Source organism: Branchiostoma floridae, chromosome 11, assembly GCF_000003815.2.
Source record: "Branchiostoma floridae strain S238N-H82 chromosome 11, Bfl_VNyyK, whole genome shotgun sequence".
In the NCBI taxonomy this organism is placed as follows: domain Eukaryota; kingdom Metazoa; phylum Chordata; class Leptocardii; order Amphioxiformes; family Branchiostomatidae; genus Branchiostoma; species Branchiostoma floridae.
In genome coordinates this window covers 1,367,331-1,383,116 of record NC_049989.1, presented here as the reverse complement: position 1 = coordinate 1,383,116, position 15,786 = coordinate 1,367,331, and the positions used below count along the sequence as shown (strand labels likewise).

Below are 15,786 nucleotides of genomic sequence, written 5' to 3'. Positions count from 1 at the left end.
GTCGATACTCTTCTCAGTGACACCTGTCAAATCGACGCTTTTGTCCGGTCCCCCGGGTGGTCGTCTTGGGCAGGTTTGACTGTACTTGTCTGTGAAATAGACGGAAAGCTTAGTTCTCTTCGGAGCTTGCAAAGAAGAGAAGTGTGTATCATCTACTGGTCTGCGTCATAAACTAGAGCTTTGTTATTTTGCACTGGGGGCTAAAAGCCTATTGAGTCAGCATGACAGTTGTTGTGTTGCTGCCCCAATGGCATTTAAGGTATGGAACTGATGGTGACGGTGATGATGACGCCACATAGTAGGTGATAATGTTTGCATTTACAGCCATTGAGACTTGAAAATCCATTACAGTAGTATTCTGTAATATTTTAGGGGTTTACAATGTTAAAGATGTACGGTTTAAACCCTTTGTATTTCGTCTGTCTGCAGATAACTACCTGTGCAGATTCTGTGTCCACTTGCCGGAGCTGGGCTGCAAGTGGAGAGTGTAGCACAAACCCAGGCTACATGCTTCTCAACTGCAAACTCAGCTGTGACGTCTGTTTTCCAAGTATGGAATATGTTGCTTTAGTGTCCCCCATCCAAAACTGTTTGAGAATCTGTGCTCAAAAATGCGTTACAATTTGTTGAACAAATAGTAAATAAGCCATGCGTTGTCGTTGAGCTAGAAAGTCTTGCTGTTTAGGAAAACGGCTTCCATGCTATGATTTGCAAATAGTTTTTTTTTTTATTACAAGTACTAATCGTTTAATATGTAAACTAAAAGACAACCAAGTTGTCCGACAGAGTCATACAAAATGACAACTTTCCTATGTGACAATTAAGAGGGCAGCGTTCCATTGTCTAGTCCTATATATCGAAGCCAAATTAGGTAAGGCAAAGATCGATGTTTCACCTTTTATGAAAAACAATAATTGTTACAGCAAGATATTTGTCATTTCATTCCAAATCTTCTTTTTGATACATTGTGAATGTTATTTTGTCGAATATCTTTCCCTTAGACTTGGGGGCTCATTGCATTGGTATCCGCCGCGGTCGTTCCTGGGATACATGGGAATGCTATGACGTCACGGGTGTCCCCGATACGGTCCGGAACGAGCTCAGTCTGGACGATTTCTACCAGGTTTGCTGCAATGCTTTTTACTTTTTTTTTCAAATTTAACATTTCTGTACTGCTATTACCTAATAGGTAATCAAGCAGTCAAAAATATTTCACGTATTTTCGTTACTACTAGAAATACCTCCACGCCTATGGTATCCCCATCCTCGGCTCTTCCATCGTGCCGGACGAAGCCCTCCGGAGAGCGTGTTATGACGTGCTGTTCATGTTTGCGGACAGAAAGGACATCAGAGACTCCTACTATAACTACTACGGTAGGGCTGCCATCATGGCGGACACTGAGGTAAGGCATCACTTCTGTAGCCGACATTTTAAATAGTTGTTTGGTTGAACAAGGTATTGAAATTCTTTGTTAAACTTTCAACTCCTGCTGACGTGTTCTTTTTATGCCCTGCAGCTGACGTTGGATATCCCTGAACATTCTACCCTTGACCCTCTGTTCAACACGCGGGCCAGGGGTCTGGCGGCCACCGTCAGCAAACCCGTGTCCACCGGGGCTGAGGAGAACGTGCTCTGCTACAGCACTGACCGGTAAGGGTTGAGGGTATTTCATTAGATAGTAAATTATATTTACTGTCAAACATGTATATAGCGGCCACTCGAGTGACTGGAGAAATTTAGACACTATAGACAGGTGGCCAGTATAGAGTAAACGTTGACAAATTGAGCACGAGCAATAAGTTACACATGATTTCAGTACCCACTAATCTTTCTCAACAAGTAACATTGTCTCGATCTTCTCAAAATTCAACTGACCCTGCAAAACTAAAATCTACCGAAATGATTGATATTGTCATTCAAGAAATGTTGGCAAATTCGCCGTCAAAGACTTGCGTTCTAACGTTCGAGGAACGCGCACCTTCCGCTACTGCCAAAATAACACAGGCGGTGTCCAAATCTTCGCAAACTACGATTTCAAAATCGGCGCAGGGTGAAATATGGCCCTGTATGGTCGCACTATACTAGGCAGTATTTCTGTATCTACGGGACCGGAAATGTGTGGCCGTGGCCGCGTTGGACAGGTGGCCACTATAGACTATTCCTGTAAATGCTTAGGTCAGTGGGAAAAATCTAAGGGACCGACAAAAGGGACCTCAATGGCCAAGTGGTCGTTATGCAAATGTAGCCGCTAATACAGGTTTTACTATATATGACTTCTTGCACGCAAAACACATCGATGATGTCACCTGAAAATGGTACGAAAATTAACCTCTTTGTGGATACAGATGATCGCAAATCGTTGTTTCTCTACAGGTACAAGGGTGAAGATATCTTCATCCGTGAGGTCGGGAATGGACTGGACATCCTTGGGGCCAGCAGGGTCATCAGTGATTTCCAAACACGCCTGAATACAGCATATTTCAACGCTCTGGCCAATGGACTGTGGGCTAACACTTACGCCATCGGCAACAGCGATAACTACTGGGGGGAAGGTTGGTGGCGCATACATCCGTTTGACATTGGAACTGCACTATACGCACTACCCAAGAACTTGCCATACATTGTATCCGTTTCAGTCTTTATGCAATAAAGATTGGTTGATTGAATTCTCCATCTACAGGTGTGCAGAGCTTCTTCAATGTGAACATGGAGAGGGACCCACCTGACGGGATCCACAACCACGTCAACACCCGAGCCGAGCTGCTGGCCTACGACTCAGACCTGTACGCTCTCGTAGCTGACATCTTTCCTTGTGGAAACTTTCCTGCACAGCGTTGCGATAAAGGTAGTGCAAACTAACTAGATAATACGCCAAGTAGTTACTCAAGCAACTGGATATGGTTTTGGAAAAGGTCAGACGTTTCAACTACCATCCAGTAGTTTTCGCAGTGATTCTGTAGTAGTTGAAACGCCTGACTGTTTCCAAAACCATATCCAGTTGCTTGAGTAACTACTTTTGGCGTATCTTATTACCTGGATGTCTAACCTACATCGACGTGATAATCAATAGCCATACTATCCAATTGTCTGTGGACAGTCACATGTAGAACAAGTGCTTACGACAGCAGTTACACCAAGATCATAATTTCTTCAGGAATTATAATTATCTATAATAAAATTGGTTAATAATATAGAATCTTTCACTAAGTATCTGAAGCTTAACCGTAAAAAAGTAAGACCTCCTGCTCTCGATTCTTCTTACCAGGTAACAAGGGTATTGACGATGCTTATAGATAAATTCCATCCGACTTGTAAGTGATGTAAATGAAAATATATGTAATGGACGTCCAGATTTGCAAAAATATGTCCACATAGACTCAAGAAATCAGCAAAGTGTGTTGGACAAGTTTTAGTAGTAAGAGGTCTAATTCAGACATGTCTTAACCACTCAGACTATGCCAATCACACGTTGAAGATGGACTGTTTCTCTGAGAGCTACCAGAGGACCACCGTGGAGGGGGATGCTGTATGGGAAGGGACACCGACATCCACCCCTGCTGCACGAGGTACATGTAGCACAATACGGTCTGCTGTAAGGGCAAGATTTCTTTGTAGGCTTGACGCGAGTTATAAAAAAAGGCAGTTTTATTCGGTTTCCCTGAGCTTGGCAAGCTCAGCGTATAGTTTCCGTAAGAAGAAATTTGTATTCTAGACACCAGCTGTAGCTTATTTAATCGTTTAGTTGACTGGTTCATTGCGGTACCCTTTAGCCCTCCAGGATTGATATTCTATGGAAGTATACAAACATACATGTTAAAGATAACGTATCTTTAATCGTCCCATAAGATAAACAGCTTTAAATAAAAATATCAAACGTAAGCTGGGAACAAATAGTAAGTTGCCTTTTTTTTTAATCTTAGAAGACCAGACAGTGATTCAATGTTTTGTGGCATAGTTCTCGGTGGGGCAAGGTTCCCTATTAAACATGGCTTGGGAATTTTGAAAGTCTAGGAATTGAGCTCTTGTTGCATCTTCAATGGACAGAACCCTTTTATCAAGTAAATGAATTTCAATAAAGTAAAAAAGGAACAAAAGGAACTCCTGTGTCTTTAATTTAGAGATGTCTACTCAATAATATGTACTTATCGATAAAACGTTTGCATACAAACTTTTGTTATACTAACAATAACCGAGACTGCAAATTGTTTCCTAAGATTTCGATCTAGAAAAAAAAGAAACCAAGAGATCCGCAAAACAACCAAGATACTGACCATTCATAAGCCATGGATAGAATCCTAAATAACAACAGACTGTGTCAACCACTTGTCAATTTGATATCTGATGAAAGATCTGTTTTGCGACAGGTACGACTTCAACAGCGTCAGCGGCCCATTCCTCTACAGCTGCGACTACTCCAACTATGACACCGTCGCAGTTCTCATGTAAATATATCAATGTTATTTGTTTCACGTTTATGTTTATCGAAATGAATACGCTTGTTCGATCTGGACGTCATAGCCTTATAGGCATCTTTAGCTTTCTCCAAATTAGGCAAATAGCCTATACCTGCCCGTTTTGTTATAACATTGGATTTATATACAATGTATTCAAATCATCTAGGGAGATAATCGAGTTTTTTTAGTATACAAGGTAAGTTATATTCTACATAAAAAGAAGTAATTGATCAAGAGATGTTAAGTAAACAGTTAAATATACCTATATGGAAACCGATGCTTTTAGAATAATCATTATTTGACATACAGAGCAAAGGATATTAAATTATAGCTATATGGACTTGAGGAAAGATAGTCAACTTGAGCTGAGGATAAGAGAGATACACATTTAGAACCATTTTAAAACCATTTTAAAAACATCTGGAAACCATTTTGAACACATTTGTAAACCATTTAGAACGACTAACGAAAGAAACAAACAAGAAACTTCTCCAATACTAAGGGCATTCTTTTAATTTGTGGTTTGTGGACAGACAGACAAAATAGTTCGGCCTTCTACTGTCCTCCCTGCTTGGAAATACATTAGTTCACTCCATTTCATGTGGCCTTGAACGCTCTTTACTATCTGGTCTCACTTGTGATTGCGTTACCTAAGTCTACGTGTATATATCACTAAAATGTATGGGTAAAAAGCGTTTTTAAATCTTATGAAGAAATGTTACAATTGAATACTGGCAAAGGATATGAATTTAAAAAGACAAGTCTATCCTTAATATTTCCAACAACCTAATCTGCATAAGCTAAGAGAAAAATGAAATGCAAATGAATTTACTCAAGGTCTAAGAAGCTCCAGGAGGTAAGAAATATCCGGAAGATTGCCAAACTTGCAAAAGGAGAATTAGATGCTTTTGATAACCTTTGAAGACTTCTTCGCTTAATACTGTTAAACGATTAAATTGTACTATTCATTTTTGTTTCAGTAAATCCCGACATAAAGGTCATCTCAGCCTGGCCTTCAGCTAACCTGTACCACCAGGAGACCCTGACCCTGACCTGTCATGGCGGCGGTGACCCCGCACCGACCTACAGCTGGACACGTGACTCCGGCGCCCTCCCAGCGCGCGCAGTGGTGGATGGGAGTGCGGGAACTTTGACCGTTCCGGATGCCACAGACTCCGATGGCGGAATGTACACCTGCACAGCGGACAACGGAGTTGGGACTGTGTCGATGAGTATCGACGTGGTGGGCTGTCCTGACGTGAGTAGTGTGTTTTATCTACAGGACTGTATGATATAATACAGACTAAAATAATTTTGTTTTAATTTTTGCTGTGACGTCATTTCAGTAGAAGTAAGCACAGCCGACTTGCCGTACTCTTTTATAACCGATTTTTCGTGTGTTTAAAGAGTTTTAAACCGTACGGAGCTCGTCCGGGTTTTAACGAAAGTAGGAGTTCCTTTTCAATACATCTACTTACAATCATTTGAGTCAGAGATATTCAAATCAGTATTTGGTACCTTTCAATGAAATGTTGGCAGAAGAGAAATCATCTCTCATAATTCCATCGGGAGCCACATTTCAGTCACTTAAAACAATGCCAATACAGAGGCCTTCTCAAGATTGTCTTAAATAGCAAACATTTGAAATGTATATAGCTCAGGATTACTGTTGCTTCATTGGAACATCCTTTCAACTCTACATACAACATTTCCCCTTTTGTGTGTGTGTGTGTGGGGGGGTCTGTTTATTTAAGTATAGGGTTATGTTGAAAACTACATGGATTCTTTTTTTTTAACTACAGGTTTCTACCTGCCCAGACTCGAACCCCGACTGTCCTAGCTGGGCTCGAAGTGGAGAGTGTGACAACAACCCAAGCTACATGCTAAACAGCTGTCGCCTAAGCTGTGGCGTTTGTTTTCCTAGTATGATGTTGTTTATTGTTTATTGACTCCTTTAAATGTTGACAGCGTATCACTGCAACATATACTCTTCCAAGAGTGATACAAGTAGTACACACAACACTTGGACACATAACATACACATTTTGAATGACGTATAACATGTCATTCAAAATGTCATTCAAATATAATGTCCTGTACTAGTGTATGATTTCTCACGAACCTAAACAGAAGCAGAATCGATGCTTAAAAACACATTAGAATTTGACGACTTTATCTACTGTATTTTGCCGAGGAAGTATAAATACAATGTAGATATCATTTATATTATATGACCCGTAGTTAAAGTATGTTCTGACCAGCAGACTAGCCCCCTGTTGTAGTGGCTCGCACAAATGTGTGTCCTAAGCATCTGTTACATATATATTTGCAACTTTAACTTAACATATGTTGTGAAATATGTTGGACATGCAAGATGCACATGTAAGTCAGCACTCACTCCTACACTTCCCATATATTCAATATTCTTTACTGTCCAAATTCATATGTGCTGGTACTGCATGATTTCGGACAAAGCACTAGTATACTCCCTAGGTTTTGGTAACATCTTACTATGTCTGCGTGGTTTTTGTGTTTACTTTGTACAACTAAGAAGCCAATGAAAAATAAAAACTTGAAGCTGTAAAAGAAAAAAGTTCTGATCATAACTGTTGATAGTTGGGCATGCTTACACATCTAACATTCGAAAAGGTGTAAAATATATATCGTCAGGTGAAATATGGATATAAAGTTATAAGAATATTCATGGAAACTGCAACGTCTTCTTAATCAAATGCTTGCTTTTCTCTTAAGACGCAACTAAATTAATGCCTTGTCTTCCGAACTCATCAGTATGTAAAAGTTCTATATAATTACAAACTAGCTGAGTAAATTATGACCACTATTGTGACAACGTCACATTCATAACTTTATTTCTCTTCTAAATGCATTCTGCATTATGAATGAATGCAATTTTTTTTTTCGGATATCTGTTCCTCAGACCTAGGAGCTCACTGCAATACCAAGCGCCGAGGGCGTTCCTGGGATACATGGGAATGCTATGACGTCACGACTGTCCCCGATACGGTTAGGAACGAGCTCAGTCTGGACGAATTCTACCAGGTTTGTTATCATACTGAAAAATATTATTTTATACATGGACTGTCTTAAAATTATATTTCCTATAAACTATCTTTATCTCGTAATCTAGAAATACCTCCACGCCTATGGTATCCCCATCCTCGGCTCTTCCATCGTGCCGGACGAAGCCCTCCGGAGAGCGTGTTATGACGTGCTGTTCATGTTAGCGGACAGAAAGGACATCAGAGACTCCTACTATAACTACTACGGTAGGGCTGCCATCATGGCTGACACTGAGGTAAGTGGACACTTTGCTTCCTGTACTCCTTCTGTGGCACATCGTATAGAAATTACAAAACAAAAATCCCCGTTAATCTTTCGTACCACTCACACTGCCACTGCCACTGCTACCTCAACATTTTTCAACCTGTGTTCTTACAGGTAACGCTGGACATTCCCGAACAGTCTAACCTTGACTCATCGTACAACACGCGGGCCAGGGGCCTGGGGGCTACCGTAAGCAGACCCGTGTCCACAGGGGCTGAAGAGAACGTGCTCTGCTACAGCACAGACCGGTAAGGCTTGGGTGTTTAGGTATATCTACAGCCCAGTTTCTTAACCGAAATCCTTGCACGAAAGCTCCAACTACTTATCTTACCGAGTAAATAGCGCTCCTAGCGACCGGCCTGAGAGTTCCTAATACAATTAGTTTATGTTCCTTATAACCATCTCCTTTGCTTTTAAAAGCTTCAAAAGTTGTTGTTTCTCTGGCTACAGAGCAATTAGTTTATGTTCCTTATAACCATCTCCTTTGCTTTTAAAAGCTTCAAAAGTTGTTGTTTCTCTGGCTACAGAGGAATCCTTTAGCGATCTTGACAATCATTTCTTTTGCAGGTACAAGAAAGAGGACATCTTTGTCCATGAGTTCGCCCACGGAGTGGATAACCTTGGTGCCCGGAAGGCCATCAGTGACTGGACAACCCGCCTGAAGGCTGCTTATGACGACTCTCTGGCAAATGGACTGTGGTCTAACGTTTACCCTGAATTCACCAAAGAAGAATTCTGGGCAGAGGGTCTGTAGTGAACAAAACTTTCTTTCATTTAAACATGCATCTCCATCTATTTTAGTTACTTATGACAACAGTGGCAATTTCCATACATGGTAGCATCATTTAGAGAAAGTAGAAATAATGAAACGGCTTAGACATTCTTTGTTTAATTCTTTACCTTATGAGACAAATATTGTGCATATATCTACAGGTGTGCAGAGCTTCTTTAACGTAAACAACGAGAGCGATCCACCTGACGGGGTCCACAACCACGTGAACACCCGAGCCGAGCTGCTGGCCTACGACCCGACCCTGTACGCTCTCATAGCCGAAATCTTCCCCTGTGGAAACCTCATTGTCAACCGCTGCGAGAAGGGTGAGACAGAGCTTCTATATACATTTTATTTACATCTAAAATAAGAGTCATACAGCACAATCTGGGGTGAGACAGATGTTATATATATATATATATATATATATATATATATAGATATATATATATATATATATATATATATATATATATGTATATATATATATATATATATATATATATATATTATTTCTGTCTAAAATCTTAACAGAAACATTTTGGCCAAATATGTTAGGATCATCCGAAAATAGAGTTGAGGCTTTTTTCAGGATAAGGGTATAACGTAAGTGTGCGCGATATTTTGCCTTACGAAAGCAGAAATCCATCTGACTAGCAACAAAAATCTATTCCACATCTATGTATCGTGCGAATATTAAAAAGTGTAAGGTAAACACAGCTGCCATATGAAAAAATGCACATCCGCGTTAACTTTGAACTCTGAGGATGCACAGGAGATTAACATAGTGTAGAGATTTCTGGGGATTTTAAGACCTAGTGCAGGTGATAGAAGAGCTTCCATTCAGGCGTGTCTTGTTCACAGACTATGCCAACTACACGTTGAAGATGGATTGCCTACCTAATAACTTCTACCGAAGGGCCACAGTGGTAGGGAATGCAGTCTGGGGAGAGATTCCGACAACTACTCCATCTTCCTCGCAAGGTCCGACAACTACCCCTGCGTCCTCGCAAGGTCCGACAACGCCCCCTTCTTCCTCGCAAGGTATGGCAATTTGCATTTACAAAAGTGCTTCTATCCAAAAAGCGCTTTTGGGATAGAAGCGCATCAGGGATAGCACAACATACTGTCTTGAGGGGAACTTTACTGTGCAGGCTTAGCACATTTTAATGCTTTAAAAATATCTTACACGGTTTCTGTAAGATGTTCTGAAAGGACCCATGGTTATCACGTGCAAAAATGTAATTTGTTTTAATGAGCTTGTGAGACATCCATTGCAAGAAGTTAATTTTTTTTCTTCTTATTTTGAGTCTGTTACATCTTGTAGTAAGAAAACTGATTCACTTACACTACTATGTTTTTTACCATTTCAGCCATATCTACGCTGGCTCTCAATGATGCTGGCATTGATCATCTCACAATTTCCTGGACAGTCGTGGGAAGTCCGCTGGTCTCGCGCTACAGACTCCGCTACCAGCCGGCAGACGGGTTCAGCTCGTACCAGGACCTGTACCCCGCACCGGGAGCGGACGCCGTCTCCGCCACCGTGTCGGGCCTGCTGCCTGAAACAAGCTACACTCTCACGCTCACTTCTTTTGGCGTTGACGATCAGCCAAATGGAGTTCTCAGCGAGACATACACCACAGGTGGGTGAGGTTGACTGGTTAAAGAGATTGGGCCATTTGCTGTTTTATTCTGCATTGTAAAATAAATTGTTATGGTGTCGTGGGCTATGGTGATCACATTTGGCGAAAATCGATCGGACGACGATTCTGCGACAATCGCCCGAGCCTCGCTTATAACAATTAATCTATTGCACAACAATTGTACAAGTTACAAAGTATCGCCTATATGTGACAGAGTCGTTTGTCAGGTGAAAAAATACTCGCGACCCTCTGTCGATCTTAAATACAGCCGATCTTCAATCGATACGCCCTAGGATCGTGGGTAATGTGACAAGGGTATTAAAAAGATTGGACCAATTACTGTTTTATTCTGCACTGTAAAAGAAAATTATGGTGTCGTGGGCTATGATGGCAAAAGCGTTTCACCTCTGGATTCAATCTTGGCCTCGTCAAGTTCTTAAAGTCTGGAAAATGGCCTGCTACCAATGAGATTTACTGTTCACCATAGAGACCTCACAAGTCCTTAGCCCCTCTGATCGAGAAGTTAAAAGGGCCACTACGTTGATATATCTTACAAAGGAGAAAGGATGCAACTAATGTGTAAACTATAAAAAGCAAGTTTTCTCTCAAAACTTTTGTATCTTAGATTTTTTTGGAACGTAAGGTTGACATCCGTAAATAGCTTTATGAACTTGTGATGTTTGACATACCAGGGGACTTTTGATATAGGTTCAATTGTATCTAATTATTATTCTTTACTTGAATATGTATTTTGTTTGTTTCGGGGAGACAACTTGCAGAGGTGGCATGTCACCTGTGTTTTCTCGCCCTCCATTTGATAGGGAAAGTTAAAAAAACAAACAAATCAAGGTGAAATGAAGCAAATGATAGAATTTTCATCAACCAGTGACTACTTTTTGGAGGTAAACACACTTCAAATTTTCGATGGCTAGATTTCCATCTTGATCACGAAGGGACCTAGTTCTCGCGAGAATTGCGAGAACTAGGTCGAGACTTGCGTGGAGAACTAGGTCACTCCGTGATCAAGATGGACTGATAGACTTCGAAAATTTGGAGGTACGTGTGTTTACCTTTAAAAAGTAGTCACTGATTGATGACAATTATATCTAGTGCGTACATACGTGACGAAGCAAATGATGAACTAAATGTTCTATTATCACAGATTCAGTTGTGGTTAACGTCGAGTGTGACCAAGACAGCATGACCATCTCCATTCCCCTCGCGGCGCTGCCGGCTGTGGACGTTGAGAACATGCATCTTCTGGACCCCAGCTGTGGTGCAACTGTAGACGGAGATGTCGTCATACTGGAGACTAACCTGCAGGAGTGTGGGACCCGACAGGAGGTAAGGCAGTATTCTCTAAACAGAGATTTTGGTCGAAGAGTGGCCAAGAAAGGGGAAACCCAGCAACTCCTCCCCCATCTAAACCTGCACTTGGAGAAGAGTAAAGCTAGTGGCACAACCCACCGCACGCGCAAATACGTGCCGTCTACGTACCAAAACGTAGGCAATCTTTTGGGATCCGTAAGTGGTAAGTACCCCCTCCGTAAAAACTCGCACTAGGGAATCCGACGGATTTTGGAGCACGCAGACGCGCCTAGAACTTTACGTGCAGGCAAAACTTTGTTTGTCATCGGGCTACGAATTCGCCCCCGTACGTGCCAGTACGGGCGACGCGCCTGCCCTGTACAGCCTGAACGTTTTCAGAAATACGTAGCGGACGTGGCCTCCCCCAGAAAACGTACGTACAAATTACACGTACGGTGGATTGTGCCCTTAGCTTCAGACAGCACGACTTTATTCTTCCCCACCTGCTTCCTAACTAATGAGCTTGTGATCAAGCAGAAGTGACAGATGAAGTAGTCCCGACGCTTTCCGATAGGAGCCAGCTAATACGAAGTTAAAAAGTCTGTTGTATTTTTATCCTCTTTTAAAATGTGCTATAAAGGTCTTCACTCATTTTAAGTATTGCTATCTTCTGATATTTCATTTATTATCTGCAAAAGTATATTTTTGTTTTATTGTTCCATTCATCCACTTGGAACGTATTGTTTTATAATTTTCTAATGTTTCATGCATTAATGTATCTTTCAATTGCTGTGCCTCTCGTATTTCCTAAGACCTCAGGGGATGACAAATTCATCTTCTCAAACGAAGCCATCGCCAACCAAGTGACTTATGCGAACGGTGCAGTACGTAAACAGCCGATAAACCTGCCCTTCCAGTGCGAGTTCCTCCGGCAGTACGATGTTTCCCATGGCGGGGCCATCATGTACAATATCCCGTCTCCACGGTAAGAACATCTCTTGCGGCTTTGCTTCAAAAAGATTTTTTTTAAATCTTATAAATACTGAATTCACTCTTCAGCTTACGCAGATGTCCTTAAGGGCACTGACGTAGGTTGCTGAAGTGGTTGTTGATGCTGGTCTTAAATTTCTGCCTGTCCCTTGGTGTCACTCTGTGCTGTGGCAGTGAGTTTCAGAGTTTTGTTGTGGCCGGGAGGAAGGTGGGATTTCACAGGTTCCAAGACGTTGCAGAAGTTAGGACTATTTATTTGAAAAATATCTGCATTTGATGTTCTTTTTACAATCATTGGTTTCTTCTGCACTCTGGGTGATGATCATGTATAATTTTTACTATTCCATCAATTAGCTTTGGGCTGCCTTTACATACCATTCATTATTTTTTTATTAGAAGAATTTTGCTTCGTAGAAATGTGTTATAATGCAGCAATATATTTCAGGGTTATGTTAATATATTTCATATAGATATGTATATAGATAGAGTCAGTGCTTCTAATAGCAGTGTTTGTAATTTCTTTGCAGTGTTCGAATCGTTCATGCGAACAACACTTTCACCATAGAGATGCAGATGTACACGTCTACAGACTTCAGTGCAAGCTACGACTCCATTGACTATCCAATTAAGGTCAGGAAATATGCATTCATGATTCACGTCAATAAAAGGTTTAGACATCCAGGTAATGAGATATGCCAAATGGTAGTTCCTCATTGACAAGCAACTGGATATGATTTTGGAAACGGTCAGACGTAACTAGCAGCCACTAGTTCAAGTTGGTCTTAACTACATTTCCCATTGAAATCCAAATTGTCTTCAACTTTGTCTTACAATGTTTCCTATTGGATATCTAAAATTGTCTTGATTCATAGTTAGTGTATTAAAGAGACCTTTTTTTCAGATCACTTCAGTGTCATTGACGAAAACTATTGGATGTCAGTTGAAACGTCTGACCGTTTCCAAAATCATACCCAGTTGCTTGAGTAACTGCTTTTTGGCATTCGTGTGTTAGCTTCTTTCGTTTATTGTAAACTTGTAATCTAATAAAAGCAGGAAATGTACACATCAACGGAAATCAGAAACTACAACGAACAACTCTTCGTCGGCCTAATTAATCAATAAAAATCAACTAAATCTGTGTTTGAACGGCCCAGGTCACACCCTCTGATCGCATTAACTTCGGCCTGAGCGTGACGTCATCGCTAGACAACCTGGAGCTGTTCGCCCATAACTGTGTCTCCACCCCCACAACCAACGCTAACGACTCCCCACAGGTCAACATCATCGACGATGGGTACGTATGACGTGTTGAGTTTGACTACTACTTTGGTAGATTGGAGTGTTGTTTTCGGCTGTTGATTGTTGGTATAGCTAAGGGCACAACCCGCCGTACGTGCAAATACGTGCTCTCTACGTGTCAAAACGTGGGCAATCTTTTGGGACATGTAAGTGGTAAGTACCGCCTCCGTACGAACTCGTTGGGAATCCGATGGATTTTGGAGAACGCAGACACGCCGTAGAACTACGTGCAGGCAGAACTTTGTGTCCCATCGGCGCGTCGCGAATCCGCAGCCCGATGGCACACGAAGTTTTACCTGCATATAATGTTCTTCGGCGTGTCTTCATGCTCCAAAATCCGTCGTATTCCATGCGACTTCGTACGGGGGCGGTACTTACCACGTACGAATCCAAAAAGATTCCCGGTGTTTTGGCACATTGACAGCACGTATATACACGTGCGGCGGGTTGTGCCCTTAGCTTTAGCATTAGTGTGATCGTGTCAAAGTCTTGCTAGGAGCAGCGGAAGAGACGTCTAACTCCGAAGTTGTTTGTTCTGACCTTCCAGCTGTCTGGTTGATGAAACTCTACAGAAGAACAATGATCTCTCTAATGACAAGTCCCTGTACTACAGCGTGGAGGCCTTCACGTTTCCCCATGCTCTCGATCCCAGCCTGGTAAAATTTGTCTAAATGAGTTCCCTTCTGGGGTGGCTGGCGAATAGAGCAGATGCTTAAATGCTTGGTGATAGTCAAGGTGGCTTACATGACACTTTGCTGCACAACATCAGCATCTTGCTGCCTGGTGCAGCATACTATATTGTCATGTTGCAATTTAAATAAAGTAAAGTAAAGCAAAGTAAAGCTGCATATTCCCACACATGGTTGGTTACTAGACCGCTCAAATATCGATCTCAAAGACTATGTTTGACAATTTACTCCCTCCCTCCGTTTTTCAACAATTGTAGTGCATGGCATCCCGGCAATAAAAGGCACAAAAGAATATGTCTAAGTTTAACATCACATTTTTATAGTATGCTTCAAAAGATGATAACAGAGTGCGACGCAGAGTTTTATTGTTAAAAATACTATAAAAACCGATTTCGCCGTGCACTTCCCGGCATGTGTTGTAAAGGATGTGTCATTTTTGTCGAACTATATTGTGTGTTGTAAGAAAAGTAGACCATATAAAGAATTAAGCTACTGTAACAGTTTTCTTTCCTTCTCTAGGTGTACCTTCATTGCACCATGATCATCTGCTTTAAGGATGATCTGGACTCGCGGTGCAAGCAGGGCTGTGTTCCGGCCGCTAGGCGTAGGCGTGCGGTCATGGGCGGGACGGAGAGCAGAGTCCGCCGGGAGAGCAGCAGGGACCAGGCGGTGCAAATCACCGCAGGACCGTTCGAGATGGAGGATAAGGAGGGCGAAGAAACAGGAGCAGGTAAATAATGGAAGACGTTTCCACCAGCACTATCAGAAACGGTACCACAAACGGAAATGTGTTCATCAATGGTTACGTCAACATGAGTACGAATAGCAATTACCAGCTGTAAGAAATATTAGCTTTTCAATGAGGTATTCAAAGGTTATTCATTGCCACTTGATAGATTTGGCAAAAGAAAGAGAGAGAGAGAGAGAGAGAAAGAGAGAGAACTTATTTATCTAAGCACACACACACACACACACACACTCTCTCACACACACACACACACTCACACACAAACAAGACAATACTCGAAAGACTAAATTACTTTGCACAATGTACAAGAAACGAATGAAGCAGATTAATAGATGTAATAAACAGGCGGTGCCGTAAGAAAGAAAATTGGGCATGTCAGTGACACAACGCTACATGGCACAATCTAAACACGTGCACAGCATCATTTGGACATTATCTACAGCCCTGGGAATATGAAAAATGGCGATTTTCATTTATACCTTACAGTTACATAAACAGACCTGTGAAAATTACTTTTACAGGAATACATAAAAT

At 41.5% G+C, this 15,786-nt stretch overlaps 1 protein-coding gene across 1 annotated transcript in view; it reads left to right on the top strand.

The window, feature by feature from the left end:
- The window catches only part of LOC118425432, a 19,437-nt gene that overhangs the window by 1,652 nt on the left and 1,999 nt on the right, over positions 1–15,786 (top strand). The window contains exons 3-25 of the mRNA XM_035834241.1: positions 430–550; positions 1,002–1,123; positions 1,236–1,403; positions 1,518–1,651; positions 2,375–2,553; positions 2,682–2,846; positions 3,454–3,567; positions 4,366–4,443; positions 5,436–5,713; positions 6,258–6,378; positions 7,394–7,515; positions 7,604–7,771; positions 7,915–8,048; positions 8,368–8,546; positions 8,734–8,898; positions 9,437–9,616; positions 9,946–10,218; positions 11,381–11,562; positions 12,339–12,511; positions 13,044–13,146; positions 13,671–13,810; positions 14,363–14,471; positions 15,024–15,234. Coding sequence (XP_035690134.1) covers positions 430–550; positions 1,002–1,123; positions 1,236–1,403; positions 1,518–1,651; positions 2,375–2,553; positions 2,682–2,846; positions 3,454–3,567; positions 4,366–4,443; positions 5,436–5,713; positions 6,258–6,378; positions 7,394–7,515; positions 7,604–7,771; positions 7,915–8,048; positions 8,368–8,546; positions 8,734–8,898; positions 9,437–9,616; positions 9,946–10,218; positions 11,381–11,562; positions 12,339–12,511; positions 13,044–13,146; positions 13,671–13,810; positions 14,363–14,471; positions 15,024–15,234 — 3,619 coding nt within the window. The remainder of the gene's footprint in view (positions 1–429; positions 551–1,001; positions 1,124–1,235; positions 1,404–1,517; positions 1,652–2,374; positions 2,554–2,681; positions 2,847–3,453; positions 3,568–4,365; positions 4,444–5,435; positions 5,714–6,257; positions 6,379–7,393; positions 7,516–7,603; positions 7,772–7,914; positions 8,049–8,367; positions 8,547–8,733; positions 8,899–9,436; positions 9,617–9,945; positions 10,219–11,380; positions 11,563–12,338; positions 12,512–13,043; positions 13,147–13,670; positions 13,811–14,362; positions 14,472–15,023; positions 15,235–15,786) is intronic.